This window comes from Hyperoodon ampullatus, assembly GCF_949752795.1.
Source record: "Hyperoodon ampullatus genome assembly, chromosome: 3".
Taxonomy (NCBI): Eukaryota; Metazoa; Chordata; class Mammalia; order Artiodactyla; family Ziphiidae; genus Hyperoodon; species Hyperoodon ampullatus.
This window is the reverse complement of record NC_136916.1, coordinates 66,456,280-66,475,114: the sequence shown is the minus strand read 5'-3', so window position 1 is coordinate 66,475,114 and position 18,835 is coordinate 66,456,280. Positions and strand designations below refer to the sequence as shown.

At 35.6% G+C, this 18,835-nt stretch overlaps 1 protein-coding gene across 1 annotated transcript in view; it reads right to left on the bottom strand.

The window, feature by feature from the left end:
• NRG4 (neuregulin 4) overlaps positions 1 to 14,830 on the bottom strand; it is a gene marked incomplete at both ends in the record, with an annotated part of 55,385 nt that extends 40,555 nt beyond the window's left edge. Inside the window, 2 exons of the mRNA XM_079699092.1 lie at positions 8,052 to 8,145; positions 14,824 to 14,830. Coding sequence (XP_079555218.1) covers positions 8,052 to 8,145; positions 14,824 to 14,830 — 101 coding nt within the window. The remainder of the gene's footprint in view (positions 1 to 8,051; positions 8,146 to 14,823) is intronic.
• Between the last annotated feature and the right edge of the window lie 4,005 nt (positions 14,831 to 18,835).

Here is an 18,835-nt window from a genome sequence, read left to right as displayed (position 1 = left end):
CAAGCTGTAAAAAACTAATATAATTTACTACATTAGTCAAATAAAAGAAGAAAATCATATGACCATTTTGATAGGCACAGAAAAAGCATTTAATAAAATATAAAACACATTTATGATAAAACTCTCAGCAAAGAATAAAAGGGAACTTCCTTAATCTGTTAAAAGATATCAACAAAAAACCTACAGTTGATATACTTAAAAATGACATATTGAGCTTTCTTTCCTTGAGGTCAGAAACAAGACAAGGATGAGCGCTCTCACCACTTCTATTCAACAAATATACTACAGATTCTAGCCACTACAATACAGCAGGCAACAAAGTAAAAAAAGGTATAAAGATTTGGTAGAAGTATAACTGCCATTTTCAAAGATGACAAGATTGCAGATTCTTTAGGACTATTTAGACACACAATTATCATAATTCATATGTGAATTCAGCAAGATCATTACACATAAAATCAGTATAAAAATAATTTTATTTCCATACACAAGCAGTTAGCATTTGGAAAATGAATTTTTTTAATGCCATTGAAAATGCCATCCAAAAACATTAAAATATCTATTTTTAAAAACTAATGAAATATATGCAAGATCACAACACCAAGACTAAAAAATAGATATTGCTGAAAGAAATTTAAGAAGACATAAAATCACAACATTGTAAAGAATTATACTCTAATAAAGATGTTATTAAAAAAAAGAAAAAAAAAGAAGACATAAAATCAAGGTATATAACATGTTCATGAATTGGAAGTCCTCAGCTTTATTTGAGGCCAATTCTCATATTTGACCTAAAGATTCAATCCCAGTTAAAATCCTTGCAGGATTTTTTGGAAGTTCACAAGCTGCTTCCAAAATTTAAATTAGACAAAATGGTAAACCAGACAGACTAGTTTCTACACAGCAGCTAAAGGCCTGCTTTGAACAATCTCAATCATTGATTGGATTAGGTAATCTATGATTACTAGTGCCTCTAACCACTTTTCAGAATCTTACGTAAATCCTCTCTAAAAGAAGATAATACCATCAAAAACCTTACAATATCTCTACAGTTTTCACACAAAATGTCTGACACATTAAAAAATAACTACCTATGTAAGTACTCAAGACAATCCGATTAAAAACCAAATAGATGTTTTCCACAGAAACAAGAAAACTGATTCTAAAATTCATATGGAATTTCAAGGGACCCTGCATAGACAAAATAATTGTGAGGAACAAAGTTAGAGAACTAACACTTCCCAAGTTCAAAACTTACTACAAAGCTAAGTAATCAAAACAATATGATACTGGCATAAGGACAAACATATAGACAAATGGAATAGAATAGAGAGCCCCAAAATAAACCCTCACATATACGGTCAATTCAACAAGCATGCCAGGACGATTCAATGGGGAAAGAGCAGTCTTTTCAACAAATGGTGATAGGAAAACTGGATAGTCATATGCAAAAGATCTTACCTTACACCATATATAAAAATTAACTAAAAATACAAAAAGCCCTAAACATAAGACCTAAAACTATATAAACTCTTAGAAGAAAATATAGGGCAAAGGCTTCATAACATAAGGCAAAAGCTTCATGACATAGACTTGGCAAGGATTTCTTGGAAATGATACCAATAACACAGGCAACAAAGGAAAAAAACCAACAAATTGGACTTGATCAAAATTAAACTGTTTCGTGCATCAAATGACACTATCAACTGTATAAAAAGGCAATTCATAAGATGGGAGAAAATATTTGTAAATCACACATCTGGTAATGTGTTAATACCCAGAATGTACAGAGAACTAAAACTCAACAACAACAAGTAAAAAACAACCCAATTCAAAAATAGGCAAAGGACTTAAATAGACATTTCTCCAAAGAAGATATACAAATGGCCAGGAAGCACATGAAAAGATTTCAACATGTCTAATCATTAGGGAAATGCAAATCAAAACCACAATGAGGGCTTTCCTGGTGGTGCAGTGGTTAAGAATCCGCCTGCCAATGCAGGGGACATGGGTTTGAGCCCTGGTCTGGGAAGATCCCACATGCCGTGGATCAACTAAGCCCATGTGCCACAACTACTGAGGCTGTGCTCTAGAGCCCACAAGCCACAACTACTGAGCCTGTGTGTTGCAACTACTGAAGCCCACGTGCCTAGAGCCCGTGCTCTGCAACAAGAGGAGCCACCACAATGAGAAGTCTGCACACTGCAACAAAGAGTAGCCCCCGCTCGCCACAACTAGAGACAGCTCGGGCGCAGCAATGAAGACCCAATACAGCCAAAAATAAAAAAAATAAAATAAACCACAATGAGATACCGCTTCACATCCATTAGGCTATTATCAAAAAAACAGAAGATAACAAGTGTTCACAAAGATGTGGAGAAATTGGAACTTTTGTGCATTGCTAGTAGGAATGTAACACGGTGCAGCCACTGTAGAAAACAGCAAGGCAGTGCCTCAAAAATTAAACATAGAATTACCATACCATCCCACTCCTGGTTATATACTCAAAAGAATTGAAAGCAGGGTCTTGAAGAGATATTTGTATACCCATGTTCATAGCAGCATTATTCAGAATAGCCAAGAGGTTAAAAACAACCCAAATGTCCCCCAATGGATGAATGGATAAACAAAATATGTTATATACATACAATGGAATATCACTAATCTTTAAAAAGGAAGGAAATTCTACACTATGCTATAATGGAAGAACCCTGAAGTCATTATGCTAAGTAAAATAAGACAGACATACAAGCTAAGTATTGTTATGATTCCGCTTATTTGAGGAACCTAGGATAGTCAAATTCATAGAGCCACAAAGTCGAACAATGCTTACCAGAGCTGGAAAGAGGGGAAATGGGAGGTTATTGTTTAATGGGTACAAATTTCCATTTAGGATGATGAAAAAGTTCTGGAGATGGATAGTGGTGATGGTTGCATAACAGTGTGAATGTACTTAATGTCACTGAACTATACACTTAAAAATGGTCATAATGGTAAGTTTTATGTTATCTATCTTTTACTACAGTAAAAAATAATTCAAAAAATACTATAATTCACCCAAACCTTAAAATTGTTATGGTGAATAAGAATCATACTTTCATAAAGTAAAATTCACAACTTTAGTTAATAAATAGTATGTAAAATATATTTATACTTCCATTTATACTGCCTCATTTTCTTTTTTATATGAAATATACTGAAAACCACAAAAAAGGTGTAAAAAACCCACCCATAATCACTGCATAAAGATTATTTACTGATCTTGTAGGGCTAATATAACACAGTACATTTTACTAAACAATTTAAAATTTGAGTTTTCTGTAATTACTTGCAGTAATACATAGGTGTAATTTGTTCCTTTCCTTCCTTCATTATACTTATTTATTCATTTATTTATTTTGCTAGGCACAAAAAGCAGAAAGATGGCAAATCTCTGCCCTCAAGGCATTCACAATTTTGAGGAAGGCAGTAAATAAACAGTTAAAATATTAATCAGTGGCATAATAAAGGTATGCATGAAATGCCCAAGGTATTATGGGGTACAAAAGAAAGAGCCCATGAAACTGCCTGGTTAAGACAAAGAAGGCTCCACAGAAGAAGTGATAAATTAGCTCTCTTCAAAGACAAGGGAGGAAAGGCATTTCAGGCAGGCGAACTGACATATGCCAAAGCATGGAATCAGGCTTAGCATGTTTGGGAACCTGCACATTGTTCAGGATGTTTAGAACTCAAGGTACATATGAAGAAGTTATAGGAGAGGATGTCAACAGAACAGACCAATATGATGAAAAGCTTTGAATGCCAGGCTAAGAAATTTGGAGATACACTGTATCCTTTGAAATATTTTGTGAACAGAAAAGACAAAGACAACTACAGCAGTATTGTGAATGAGACTAGGATAGAAGAAAGAAGGCTACTGCAATACCTCAGGAGAGAAACAATACTAAGGAAAGAGCAAAGAGATACAGAAGTAAGGATAAATTCCATTTAATCCAGGACTTTGTAAATAATTAGATGTTGATACAAATGAACTTATTTACAAAACAGAAATAGAGTCACAGATGTAGAAAACAATCTTATGGTTACCAAGGGGGAAAGAGGAGGAGGGATAAATTGGGAGATTGGGATTGACATATACACACTACTATACATAAAACAGATAACTAATAAGGACTTACTGTATAACACAGGGAACTCTACTAAATACTATAAGTGGATATATGTATATGTATAACTGATTCACTGTGCTGTACAGCAGAAAGTAACACAACATTGTAAATCAACTATACTCCAGTTTAAAAAAATAATATTGAGTCACTGAATCAAAAAAATAATAATAGACGTGACTCCAAACACATGCACACACACACACCTGAAGCACAAGTTTCACAAATAATACTTACACTCATTATGCACTATTTATTCTAATATTTTTTCTATTCTTTTCATTAAAAAAAGACAGACACAACTAAATTAATTTCAAGACATATCAATGAAAATAAATAGAATGTAGGGTGGAAAAATAAAACTTAATCATTTCAATAAAGACAGAAAAGGTAAAGTTCAACTAACTATATGTGTTTACAGACACACACTGAAAAATTGGAAGAAAAAAGTGTATTAGTCAAATACTGAAAAATGAAAGCTAGTATAGCTACCTTAATGTCAGATAAATAGATTTTAAGGCAAAAAACATTACAGATAAAGAAGGTCACTATATCATGATAAAAAGGGATACTTCACCAGAAGACATAACCATTCTAAATTAATATAGGCTTAATAACATTGCCTCAAAATATTTTCAGCAAAAATTAACAGAAATTGTGATATTAAAGATCCAAAAACAGTGAGAAATTTTGACATAACTTCAGTTATTGATAAATCAAGAAGATTGAAAATTAGTAAGGATATGTAAGATTTGAACAGCACATTATAACAAGCTTGATCTAAGGTACATATATAAAATCCTACATCTGTCAATTAAAGAATATACATTCTTCTCTAGCAGACACAGACCATTTAAAATACTGTACATGAACCAGGCTCCAGAGCAAATCTCAACAAACACTAACGAACTGATGTCATGTAGTCCTCAACTTTAAAATATTAGCTTAAAAAAAGAAAATCACTGTGCTAAATCACCAAATAAAGAAAGTAGATCAGAAAAATGAGAGGAGGCTGGTTTGAAAGAAAGTCCAAAGAGGCTCTAGAAAGCTCTCTCTTCCTGCCATGTATGGCATAATCTTCCATATTTTTGCATGTGTTTTTTACAACGCTTTAAAAAGCAAGAAAAATACTCTTAGCTTGAGGGTCATACAAAAACGATCTGGCCTGTGGTTTGTAATTTGCTTACATCTAGAAGAAGGTACTCCTCATTCTGTCATACGTTGTCTCTGCAGTCTGACAGCTGGCTCCTTACTAGCTCTTCCAGAAAATAAATCTGCCAGTCAAAAGTTCTACCCAGGTACATCTGCAAACCAGGAAGCAGGCACTCACCAGAACCCAACCAGGCTGGCACCCTAATCTCAGACTTCTGGCCTTTAGAACTGTGAGAAATAAATTTCTGTTGTTTATAAGCCACCCAGTCTATGATATTTTGCTATAGTAGCCTGAACTAAGACCCTAGTTTTCTTCCCATTACAATGATTCTCCAAATTTCAGTACTCTGAACTCTTTCTTTCAACTTATTCACTGCAGCATAACAGACATTTATTTAGTATACAGACAAGTATTAAGTATACAGCTTAATAGAACACATACTCTGACTACAGTGCAATTAAATTAGATATAAATCTTAAAGGATAACCAAAAAAAACCCCATACATTAAAGAAGAAATCATATTGGAAAAAAATTTTAAACTTAGTACTGAACAACAGGCTATAAAATTTGTAGGAAGGAGTTAAAATGTATTTGGAAATTTTTAACATTAAATACTGTCTGTTAAAAAGAAGGTTAAAGATCAATGAACTGAAGACCAAAGTTAAGGACTCACAATGCCTGACTTCACTTATTATAAAGCTACAGTTATTGAGACTATTTGTTACTGGTAAAAGATAGAAATACAGATCAGTGATTTAGAATAGCCCAGAAGTAGACCCACACATATATGCTCAATTAATTTTTGACAAAGATGCAAAGGCAATTCAATGGAGAAAGGATAGCCTTTTCACCCATATAGCTATACCAAGATCAAGACACAAAATGTTACTATTTTTTAATTATTAAATTTATTTTTTTCTGGTAAGCATTTTGGTTTTGTTCTGTAAATGCCACATGCCATATCCCCTTATAAAGAATCCAGAATGAATATATCATAAGATTAAGTGAACCCTGGGAGTTGTACTCAAAGGCCATTTCTTTAATTTTTTCCTAGTTGTATGACTTTTGGCAAGTCAGTTAATTTTTAATTTTCCCTTTATTTTTCTGTTTCCTTAGGTCTCCTCTCCCCCTTTTCTCTAAGGTTTTTCTGAGAATGAAACACGAAAATGTAAATAAAGAATATGGTCAGTAAAGAAATTTGGGGGGATAATGGAAATGTTCTGTATTTTGTGGTGGTGGTGGTTTCAAGGGTATAAACATTTGTCAAAATTCATCAATTATGCACTTAAAATGAACATAGGGACTTCCCTGGTGGCACAGTGGTTAAGAATCCACCTGCCAATGCAGGGGACACGGGTTCGAGCCTTGGTCCAGGAAGATCCCACATGCTGCAGAGCAACTAAGCCCGTGTGCCACAACTACTGAGCCTGTGCTCTAGAGCCCGTGAGCCACAACTACTGAGCCCACGAGCCACAACTACTGAAGTCCGTGCGCCTAGAGCCAGTGCTCTGCAACAAGAGAAGCCACTGCAATGAGAAGCCCATGCACCGCAACAAACAGTAGCCCCCGCTCACCACAACTAGAGACAGCCAGTGCATAGCAAGAAAGACCCAATGCAGCCAAAAATAAATAAATAAATAAATAAATAAATAAATAAATAAATAATGTAGTTTGTCATATATAAATTATATCTCAGTAAATGGATTTAAAAATGTAAAATAATGTAGAAGCTCCTGGTGGGTGAGAAATAATTGCTAATTTGTTCCTTTAACTCCTTCCTTTTTTACCTGAGAGGAAAAAATGCCTATTTTTAAAAACAGTCACTCACTATTCCCTCCATGAAAACTTCTAAAAACTTCCTGAGATAATTATAACGTTATTTCTCTGCCTCTCCTCCTCCACACTAAATCCCAATATCTTTCACTTTTCCTGTGAATTTTACTTTCCTATCCTTTAATAAGATCTTAAATCTAGATTCTGTACCTCTCACACTTCAGTTAAGTAACAAAAACAGATGCACATGCTACAAAGTATCTTTAGATGTTAGCTCTGCTAAAATCTGTGGACATTATTGGTAGTACTATGTTTTTCATTCACATATTAAAAAAGGTTTATTATAACCCCCTTAAATCCTGTTCAACCAAACTCACACGAAGCCAGCTACACAAGTACTATTTTCAAGTCTTTTATTGATCCCTGGCTATAACGATACTCCCAAAGTGAATACTATTATTTTAAAACAATAATGGCTAAGATACCCTTCTTTTTAAAATTTGCTGCTATCATCAGAAAAACTTAACTCTTCATTTTCTTTTTAATATATCAAATGAAGTTTTGGTACCAACACTGTTATCATGTATTCTAAATCAAAGCAAAATATCTCATGTTGCTTTTCCTACATTGGTGAATTCTATAGCTGTTTTGCCAGTAATAAGTACAGACTGTCTTCCCTAAGTTGCTAAACTCATAGAGAGTTCACTAAAATGGATTAAAAAATCTGAATAGGCTTGAAGCTACCACTACCAATTTTCAAAATAAGCACTTTTGAGATTGTGCTTTGCCACTTTGCTTTGTTTTTATTTTAAAACCATAATTTTGTTCTATATAAATATGAAGAGTGTTCCTCACACTTTTTCATCTTATACTCTTTGTTCAATATTTATCACTTCTCAAAGAAGTTAGTAGATGATAAAAAATAAAATCACCCTCTCCCCCAGTCCATTTCACTCACCTACAAAATGGGCTGGGAATAGTAGGTATCACATAACAAATCCCTCCATTCAGGCAAAATGACCTATGACTGGGACCACAGGGCTCTTCATGATCTAAAACATATACATAAATAAAATAGAGAAAAACAAATTATAGCTTTTCTAATAAAATAAGGAAAAGGACCAAGTATCTTACACTGAAGTAGTAATTCTAAAAATTAGAATGAAGAATTGTTTCTTAAAATGAAGGACTTAATCTTATTCCTTATTTGATAAGCAGGGACTTCTATCCCTTTGAGGAAAAAAATTAATCTGTCTTGAAGATATGGTCATTAATTATAATGGAGTTAAAAGCTATATTACAGAAATAGGGAATCTCTATAATAGATTAAAAGAAGGACATTATGATCTTAAAATAAATAGTGGCTTTTCTCATTTAGTACATAGATTCTGCAGCTTTGCTTAGAGTTCTTCTGTCCCAAGTGTATATTTAGATTCCTATCTTTCCTTTAAGGTCTCAAATACATTAAAGTCTGAAATTGTTGTGGGAAAAAAATTTAGATTATTAAATAAATTCTGATGTCCAAAATCATCTTTAAATATTTCTACATATGACAATTTTAACATCAAAAAAACAAAAATATAATCTTATTAGGTTTTGGTTTGCAAGGGAATTTTAGGTAATAACTAGTAACTATTGAAAACCTAAGTCATCATCTGATATATAGCAAAAATTTTCAGAATATTAAGAAAATAAACCTCCATTTCTCTCTTGCTTCCTTTCTCTCCTCTTTCTCCATCCTTTCTTCCTTCTTTATCTTTGACCTTTCCTTTATGTTCTTTCTCTCTTTGCCTTCCCTTTCTCTCTTGGTACCTCTCCTTCCTTCCAGCCTCTACCTCCTCCTCCACCATTAAAAAAAAAATCTTACCAAAACCATCAGACAGAAAAATTTAGAAATAACATAGTAGAATTCATTGAGTCATTATACTACTGTATACTACTGTTTATGATTAGAAAAGCAAATTGCTGAATGCTTTATCTTTTGGTCCTGAAGGGGGAATCACATTGCTTTAAAATCGCACATTGTTGGTTCCTGATTGGTTCTGTCCAGAAAGTGACATAGAATCTATTGTGAAGGAGAAAATGGCATTCCAATTTAGCATTTTAAAAAATAGCATACTAATTTTAAAAAGTTATCTAGCATTTATTTGCCACTAAGATATCAATACCCTTAAGATGTAACTGCTGTAGAACCAGATGTCTTCACTATCAGAGTTTGAAATTTTAAAACTTTCCTTTTACTTTAGAATTGAGAAGATTCTGTTTCACCATCACATTACAATTATAAAAGTATAAAAATGTAAGGAGGAAAACAGAACTACAAAGAATTTAAGTGGAAAAGAAGAAAGTAAACCAACCAGAACTAATCTTTTAGATTTTTTCTTTTTTACACAATGTCATGCTTCTTTACAACCAAACAACTTTTAATAAGATAATTCTTACAACTCTTCAGGAATAATTTGGCTAACAAATAAAATCCCAGTTGACATTACATTATGCTAGAATCATGGAAGTCATCACATAGGGTTTCTCCATTGAGGGTGGAGTGTCAAATTTATCACAGAATGCTTCCTGTGGCTGAAATTAATGTCCTTGTTTTAAATAAGATTACAACCAGTCATGACTCAGCACTTGCTATTTTATCAGTAAAGAATACTCATCTAACCTGAATCACTATCTCTGAATCTATTTTTATTCTGATTTCATTTACTTATTTGTAAAGTTATCAGATTTAGAGTAAGCCAGAATTTGTCAGTTTGTAAAAAGTGATAAAATATAGGTCTAAAATAAAATAGTTTCATGTTATAAAGGAAGGTCTTTCAAAACCAAGGTATTCCATATTTCTAGGACAATTTTAGATGGGGAAAATACAGTCTTGTGTTAATATACATTTGTTTTTTGGTTCTATTTCTATGTGACACACATTGACAAAAGTATAAACTTATAAGAAATTACCTGTTGGCATCTTAATTTTTAAATAGTTTCATTCTTGGTCAAAAGCTTAGGGTTGAAAAACAGCACCTAAAATTAACAATTCAGGAAAAATTATCTTCTTTTGAGAGCATTATAAAATGTCAAATATTGTAACAGTAATATTCTTTTAAACGATGAAAATAATTAAGACATTTAAAGGCTAGGGACAAAATTCTTTGGTTAGAGCATCTATTTTCTTCGATACTTATCACATATCAATAAAAAAATCTGAACAGATAAAACTAAAAGATCAACAAGCAGTATAAATGCACCAGATACAAATCATTGCCTAGATAATATAATGTACTCTTAAATCTCTCTTTGAAGAAACGTCTAATGTTTTACTTTTAATAAACATTGTTAAATTAGTAGTATACTATATGAGATTATATATGAAAGATATGAGTCAGTAAGTGAAACTGAATAACCTGCATTGACTTTTCAACTTTTTCATAAAGCCTATTTCTAATTTGACTTTAACAGAACAACTTTCTATTTTTCAGTTTATTAAAAATGGCCAAAAAACACACTATAGAAAAAAGTAACTGCATTTAAAAGGTTTGCATTTCTATAGAAACTTTAAAAATTTTATAAAAGTACTTTCAAATTTACTGTAGATTGCACATTACATTTACCAATATACAAATGCCTTTTTAAAAATATCTGGCATCTAGCAAAGCAAAGTAGCTATATATGAAGTTATCTGCTATAACAGAAACAAAGGAATTAAAAAATACAGTTGAAAAGATGACAGATTTATACTTACATTATGATTACATGTTCTCAATTTCTTTTTATAAAAGAGACTCACTCCTGACTTAAGCAGAAAGACTTTGTAACAGAAATCTCAATCAACAACTTCCTATTAACACAGGTGTAATAATTAAGGCCTTCTCTCAAAGCCAGTCACTCTTTCTTAAACAGACAAGCAATGACAGAGAGAAAGAGAGAAGTTAAACCTATTTAATTTGAAATAATCACTGGCTCATCATATGAGTTTCTTTTTCTAAAGAAACAAGGCTTACCTCAATAAAAACTCACATTCATACAAACAATAAATTTTGTTGGATATGCAGCGTTTCAAAAGTTTTTGAACAATGCAGTCTGCAGCAGCTGTGCCTTGCCCTTTATAACACGTCAAAAATCTGATTTATATGGCTGCAGTGTGCAGCGTGGGTGCAGTGGAGACAAAGACCAAGGTGTGCACAGAGGTCAGGCTCCAGCCAAGGGAACCACCCCTTTCAGTCCACATGTTCAGAGTTGCAAATGGAGCAGAATTTTATTTAAAAAAGAAGTTGTACTAAAAGCTGTGCTCTCAAATCCCTGTCCAATTCTTTAAGTTATAAAGTAAACTACATTCTTTAGACTTCTAATTTATCTCTGCATGTCTGAATAATTCCAAAGTGTTGTACAACTTTGTGAAGAAGAGGAATTTGAATATGGAGTTAGTGGGCAAGCGTTCCCTGGGGTTTTTTAAAAAAAGGAATTTCCTTACAAAACACATAACGTTTATACAAATGGTGATTTGAAGTACTTATAAAACTGAAAGAAGGTAATAGTTACAATACAGCACGTGTACAATGCCATGTGTAATATGAAGTGAATATAATCACTGAACATGACTAATACTGATGGCAATATAACCATCTGCAAACTATAACAAAGCTGTAATACATGCATTAAGGGAAGCTATGAGGTTTAAAAATCATAAATAACTTAAAATATTGACAAAAACTACAATTTTGTTTAAAATGAAGTACGGGGTTCTTCAGCACGTAATTACCTAAAGTATGCTAACCATTCAGATGGTTATCTTTTCTAAAACCACAATTCAGATGCGACTCCTTGTTTGATGTAAAACGTGGAAACGAGTACATTTGCTCTTTTAAGAAAATATTAAAATAATCTCATATAATTCATATTCTGAGAACAATTCTTTTCATTACTATTATCTTCCACATTCAAAGGCAATTTTTACATAGTTACAATCTTATACATACACACACATACATATATACACACACATATATAAAATTTTGTTAGCTTACAGTGTTTCGATTTTAAAATGGTATTTTTATGAAAAATCAGTAACCTTTATTATTTGATTTGAACTATGGAACTATGATGCTGTCCACTAACATGAAAATGACTACTAAATTGTATGTGAGAGATAATAATCTGTGACTTCATTCAGGATATTAAAGATGTATTTATTAGGAGGCATATCATGGCAGTTGGTTTGGTATTAATAATTTTTCACACAATACAAATAAACTTAACTTTTGAGGCTACATGATTCTAAAGAAGAAGACCTAATGTTTTTCAAGTTGACTTTTCACTCTAAATAAAAGCCATGGTCTTTAAGAATAATTTATTTGTTCATGCATCTATCAACAAATATGTTGTAAGTGGTCTGCTGTTGTTAACAAATGATAGACACATGAACAAAAACAGGTAACTACAAAAATGTTGTAGGCTGACATATAAACCATATTTCGGCTTAAAATGATAATTGGGCTTAAAATGATAATTTCATGCAATTCAAACAAATATAGTCTCAAAGACACCTATTTATGTCACTATAATAACACACACAAAAACAAAGCTTAACTATTAAGGAGAATCAGAGAAAGATTCCAAGAGGGAGTTTTATTTGTGCTGAGCCTTGAAGAATGAGTAAGAGTTTGTAAACAGAGATGGATGAACATTCTAGACAGAGGTAACAGCATGTTCAAAGGCACAGAAGAAAGAAAATCCTAATGTATTCAGATAACTGCAGGTAGATTGCAGGTCAGGATGTGTGCAGAGTATGTGTGTGGAGTGTACATGAGTTCATAAGAGGATAGGATGGTGGGGGAAGGAGTGGTAAGAATAGATCTTGTCAAATAAGCAGGGTTCAAATAATGACTCTATCTGAAAGGCAATAGGGATACTTTGAAAGGTTTTTAGCAAAGAAGTGGCATGATCACATCTACATTTTAGAAAATTCATTTTGATAGCAGTGTGGAAAATAGATTGCAAGCTGCCGAGGAACTGGTATCAGAGAAAACTATTTGGAGGATATTTTAACAATCAAGAATAGTGAAGAGGGCTTCCCTGGTGGCGCAGTGGTTGAGAGTCCGCCTGCCAATGCAGGGGATGCGGGTTTGTGCCCCGGTCTGGGAAGATCCCACATGCCGCGGAGCGGCTGGCCGCGTGAGCCATGGCCGCTGAGCCTGCGTGTCCGGAGCCTGTGCTCCGCAATGGGAGAGGCCACAGCAGTGAGAGGCCCGCGTACAGCAAAAAAAATAATAAAAAAAGAATAGTGAAGAAATAAAGCAATGGGAGTGAGGATAAAGGAGAGAACTAAAGATATACTTAATAGGTACACCCAAAGAATGGGAGAGCAGGGTACAAAAGAAAGAAAAATCAAGGCTAACTTTCAAGTATCCATTAGGGAAATGTATATTAAAACCACAATGAGATACCATTTCACACCTTACTAGAATGGCTATAATAAAAATGACAGACAATAACAAAGAGAAACTAGACCTCTCATACATTGCTGGTGGGACTGTAAAATGGTACAGTCACTTTGCAAAAAAATCTGAAAGTTTCTTAAAAAGTTAAACATAAATTTGCCATAAATGTATCCAAGAGATATGGAAATATGGGTCCACACAAAGATAGGAGTGTAATGCTTAGAACATTATTCATAATGCCCCAAGCTAGAAAACAACTCAAATGTCCATCAACTGATGAATAGATAAACAAAATGTGGTACAACCATACAATGGAATACTACTCAGCAGTAAAAAGGAATGAAGTATTGGTACATGTTACAACATGAATTAACTTCATAAAGATGCTAAGTGGGGGGAGACCTTCAAGATGGCGGAGGAGTAAGATGTGGAGATCACCTTCCCCCCAACAAATACATCAGAAATACATCTACATGTGGAACAACTCCTACAGAACACCTACTGAATGCTGGCAGAAGACTTCAGATTTCCCAAAAGGCAAGAAACTCCCCACGTACCTGGGTAGGGCAAAAGAAAAAAGAAAAAACAGAGACAAAAGAATAGGGACGGGACCTGCACCTCTGGGAGGGAGCTGTGAAGGAGGAAAAGTTTCCACTCACTAGGAAGCCCCTACACTGGCGGAGATGGAGGTTGGCAGGGGGGAAGCTTCGGAGCCACAGAGGAGAGCGCAGCAACAGGGATGCAGAGGGCAAATCAGAGAGATTCCCGCACAGAGGATTGGTGCCGACCAGCACTCACCAGCCTGAGAAGCCTGTCGGCTCACCTGCCGGGGTGGGTCAGGGCTGGGAGCTGAGGCTTCGGCTTCAGAGTTCAGATCCCAGGGAGAGGACTGGGGTTGGGTGCATGAACACAGCCTGAAGGGGGCTAGTGCACCACAGCTAGCTGGGAGGGAGTCTGAGAAAAAGTCTGGAACTGCCTAAGAGGCAAGAGACCATTGTTTTGGGGTGTGCGAGGAGAGGAGATTCAGAGCACCGCCTAAATGAGCTTGAGAGATGGTCACGAGCCACGGCTATCAGTGTAGACACCAGAGGCGGGCATGAAACTCTAAGGCTGCTGCTGCAGCAACCAAGAAGCCTGTGTGCAAGCACAGGTCACTATCCACACCTCCCCTCCCGGGAGCCTGTGCACGCCACCACTGCCAGGGTCCTGTGATCCAGGGACTACTTCCCCAGGAGATCAAACGGCATGCCTCAGGCTGGTGCAATGTCACGCTGGCCTCTGCCAAGGCAGGCTCACCTCGCATTCCGTACTCCTCCCTCCCCCCAGCTTGAGTGAGCCAGAGCCCCCTAATCAGCTGCTACTTTAACCCCATCCTGTCTGAGCGAAGAACAGATGCCCTCAGGTGACCTACATGCAGAGGCGGGGCCAAATCCAAAGCTGAACCCCAGGAGCTGTGCGAACAAAGAAGAGAAAGGGAAATCTCTCCCAGCAGCCTCAGGAGCAGGGGATTAAATCTCCACAATCAACTTCCTGTACCCTGCATCTCTGGAATACCTGAATAGACAAAGAATCATCCCAAAACTGAGGTGGCGGACTGTGTGTGATTTTTGTCTGTATAGCTTTGCTTTTACCATTTGTCCTAGATTTCTGTCTGTCCTTTTTTTTTTGGTATAGTTTTTAGCACTTGTTATCATTGGTGGATTTGTTTTTTGGTTTGGTTGTTCTCTTCTTTCTTTGTTTTTTTAAATTACTTTTTAATTTTTTTATTTTTAACAATTTTTAAAAACTTTTTAATAACTTTATTTTTTTTAATTTTTCTTTCTTCCTTTTCTTTCCCCTTTTCTTCTGAGCCGTGTGGCTGACAGGGCCTTGGTGCTCTGGCCAGGTGTCAGGCCTGAGCCTCTGAGGTGGAAGAGCCGAGTTCAGGACATTGGTCCACAAGAGACCTGCCAGCTCCACGTAATACCAAACGGTGAAAGCTATCCCAGATATCTACATCTCAACGTTAAGACCCAGCTCCACTCAATGACCAGCAAGCTATAGTGCTAGACACCCTATGCCAAACAACTAGCAAGACAGGAACACAACCCCACCCATTAGCAGAGAGGATGCCTAGTATCAAAATAAGGTCACAGACACCCCAAAACACACCACCGGACGCGGTCCTGCCCACCAGAAAGACAAGATCCAGCGTCATCCACCAGAACACAGGCAGCAGTCCCCTCCACCAGGAAGCCTACACAACGCAATGAACCAACCTTAGCCACTGTGGGCAGACACCAAAAACAACGGGAACTACAATCCTGCAGCCTGCAAAAAGGTGACCCCAAACACAGAAAGTTAAGCAAAATGAGAAGACAGAAACACACAGCAGATGAAGGAGCAAGGTAAAAACCCACCAGACCAAACAAATGAAAAGGATATAGGCAGTCTACCTGAAAAAGAATTCAGAATAATGATAGTAAAGATGATCCAAAATCTTGTAAATAGAATGGAGAAAATACAAGAAACGTTTAACAAGGACCTAGAAGAACTAAACAGCAAACAAACAATGATGAACAACACAATAAATGAAATTAAAAATTCTCTAGAAGGAATCAAGAGCAGAATAACTGAGGCAGAAGAACAGATAAGTGATGTGGAAAATAAAATAGTGGAAATAAGTACCACAGAGCAGAATAAAGAAAAAAGAATGAAAATAATTGAGAAAAGTCTCAGAGACCTCTGGGAAAACATTAAATGCACCAACATTCAAATTATAGGGATCCCAGAAGAAGAAGAGAAAAAGTAATGGACTGAGAAAATATTTAAAGAAATTATAGTTGAAAACTTCCCTAATATGGAAAAGGAAATAGTCAATCAAGTCCAGGAAGCACAGAGAGTCCCATACAGGATAAATCCAAAGACAAACATACCAAGATACATATTAATCAAATTATCAAAAATTAAATACAAAGAAAAAATATTAAAAGCAGCAAGGGAGAAATGACAAATAACATACAAGGGAATCCCCATAAGGTTAACAGCTGATCTTTTGGCAGACACTCTGCAAGCCAGAAGGGAGTGGCAGGACATATATAAAGTGACGAAAGGGAAAAACCTACAACCAAGATTACTCTACCCAGCAAGGATCTCATTCAGATTCGACAGAGAAATTAAAACCTTTACAGAGAAGCAAAAGCTAAGAGAATACAGCACCACCAAACCAGTTTTACAACAAATACTAAAGGAACTCCTCTAGGCAGGAAACACAAGAGAAGGAGAAGACCTAAAATGACAAACCCAAAACAATTAAGAAAATGTTAATAGGAACATACATATTGATAACTACCTTAAATGTAAATGGATTAAATGCTCCAACCAAAAGACATAGACTGGCTGAATGGATACAAAAACAAGACCCGTATATACGCTGTCTACAAGAGATCCACTTCAGACCTAGTGACACGTAACAGACTGAAAGTGAGGGGATGGAAAAAGATATCCAATGCAAATGGAAATCAAAAGAAAGCTGCAGTAGCAATTCTCATATCAGACAAAATAGACTTTAAAATAAAGACTATTACAAGAGACAAAGAAGGACACTACATAATCATCAAGAGATCAAACCAAGAAGAAGATATAACAATTGTAAATATTTATGCACCCAACATAGGAGCACCTCAATATACAAGGCAAATGCTAACAGCCATAAAAGGGGAAATCGACAGTAACACAATCATAGTAGGGGAATTTAACACTCCACTTTCACCAATGGACAGGTCATCCAAAATGAAAATAAATAAGGAAACACAAGCTTTAAAAGATACATTAAACAAGATGGACTTAATTGATATTTATACGACATTCCATCCAGAAACAGCAGATTACACTTTCTTGTCAACTGCTCATGGAACATTCTCCAGGATAGATCATATCTTGGGTCACAGATCAAGACTTCGTAAATTTAAGAAAACTGAAATCATATCAAGTATCTTTCCTGACCACAACGCTATGAGACTAGATACCAATTACGGGAAAAAATCTGTAAAAAATACAAACACGTGGACGCTAAATAGTACACTACTTAATAACCAAGAGATGACTGTAGAAATCAAAGAGGAAATCAAAAAAATACCTAGAAACAAATGACAATGGAAACACGATGACCCAAAACCTATGGGATGTGGCAAAAGCAGTTCTAAGACGGAAGTCTCTAGCAATACAATTCTACCTCAAGAAAAAAGAAACACCTGAAATAAACAACCTAACCTTACACCTAAAGCAATTAGAAAAAGAAGAAAAACCCAACATTAGCAGCAGGAAAGAAATCATAAAGATCAGATCCAAAATAAATGAAAAAGAAATGAAGGAAACAATAGCAAAGATCAATAAAAATAAAAGCCCGTTCTTTGAGAAGATAAACAAAATTGATAAACCATCAGCCAGACTTATCAAGAAAAAAAGGGAGACGACTCAAATCAATGGAACTAGAAATGAATGAGGAGGAGTAACAACTGACACTGCAGAAATACAAAGGATCATGAGAGATTACTACAAGCAACTATATGCCAATAAAACAGACAACCAGGAAGAAATGGACAAATTCTTAGAAAAGCACAACCTTCCAAGACTGAACCAGGAAGAAATACAAAATATAAACAGACCAATCACAAGCACTGAAATTGAGACTGTGATTAAAAATCTTCCAACAAACAAAAGCCCAGGACCAGATGGCTTCACAGGTGAATTCTATCAAACATTTAGAGAAGAGCTAACACCCATCCTTCTCAAGCTCTTCCAAAATATAGCAGAGGGAGGAACACTCCCAAACTCATTCTACGAGGCCAGCATCACCCTGGTACCAAAACCAGACAAAGATGTCACAATGAAAGAAAACTATAGGCCAATATCGCTGATGAACATAGATGCAAAAATCCTCAACAAAATACTAGCAAACAGGGGCTTCCCTGGTGGCGCAGTGGTTGAGAGTCCGCCTGCCGATGCAGGGGACACGGGTTCGTGCCCCGGTCCGGGAAGATCCCACATGCCGCAGAGCGTCCGGGCCCGTGAGCCATGGCTGCTGAGCTTGCGCGTCCGGAGCCTGTGCTCCGCAAAGGGAGAGGCCACAGCAGTGAGAGGCCCGCGTACCGCAAAAAAAAAAAAAAAAAAAAAAAAAAATACTAGCAAACAGAATCCAACAGCACATTGAAAGGATCATACACCATCATCAAGTTGGGTTTATCGCAGGAATGCAAGGATTCTTTAAAATACACAAATCAATCAATGTGATAAACCACACTAACAAACTGAAGGAGAAAAACCATAT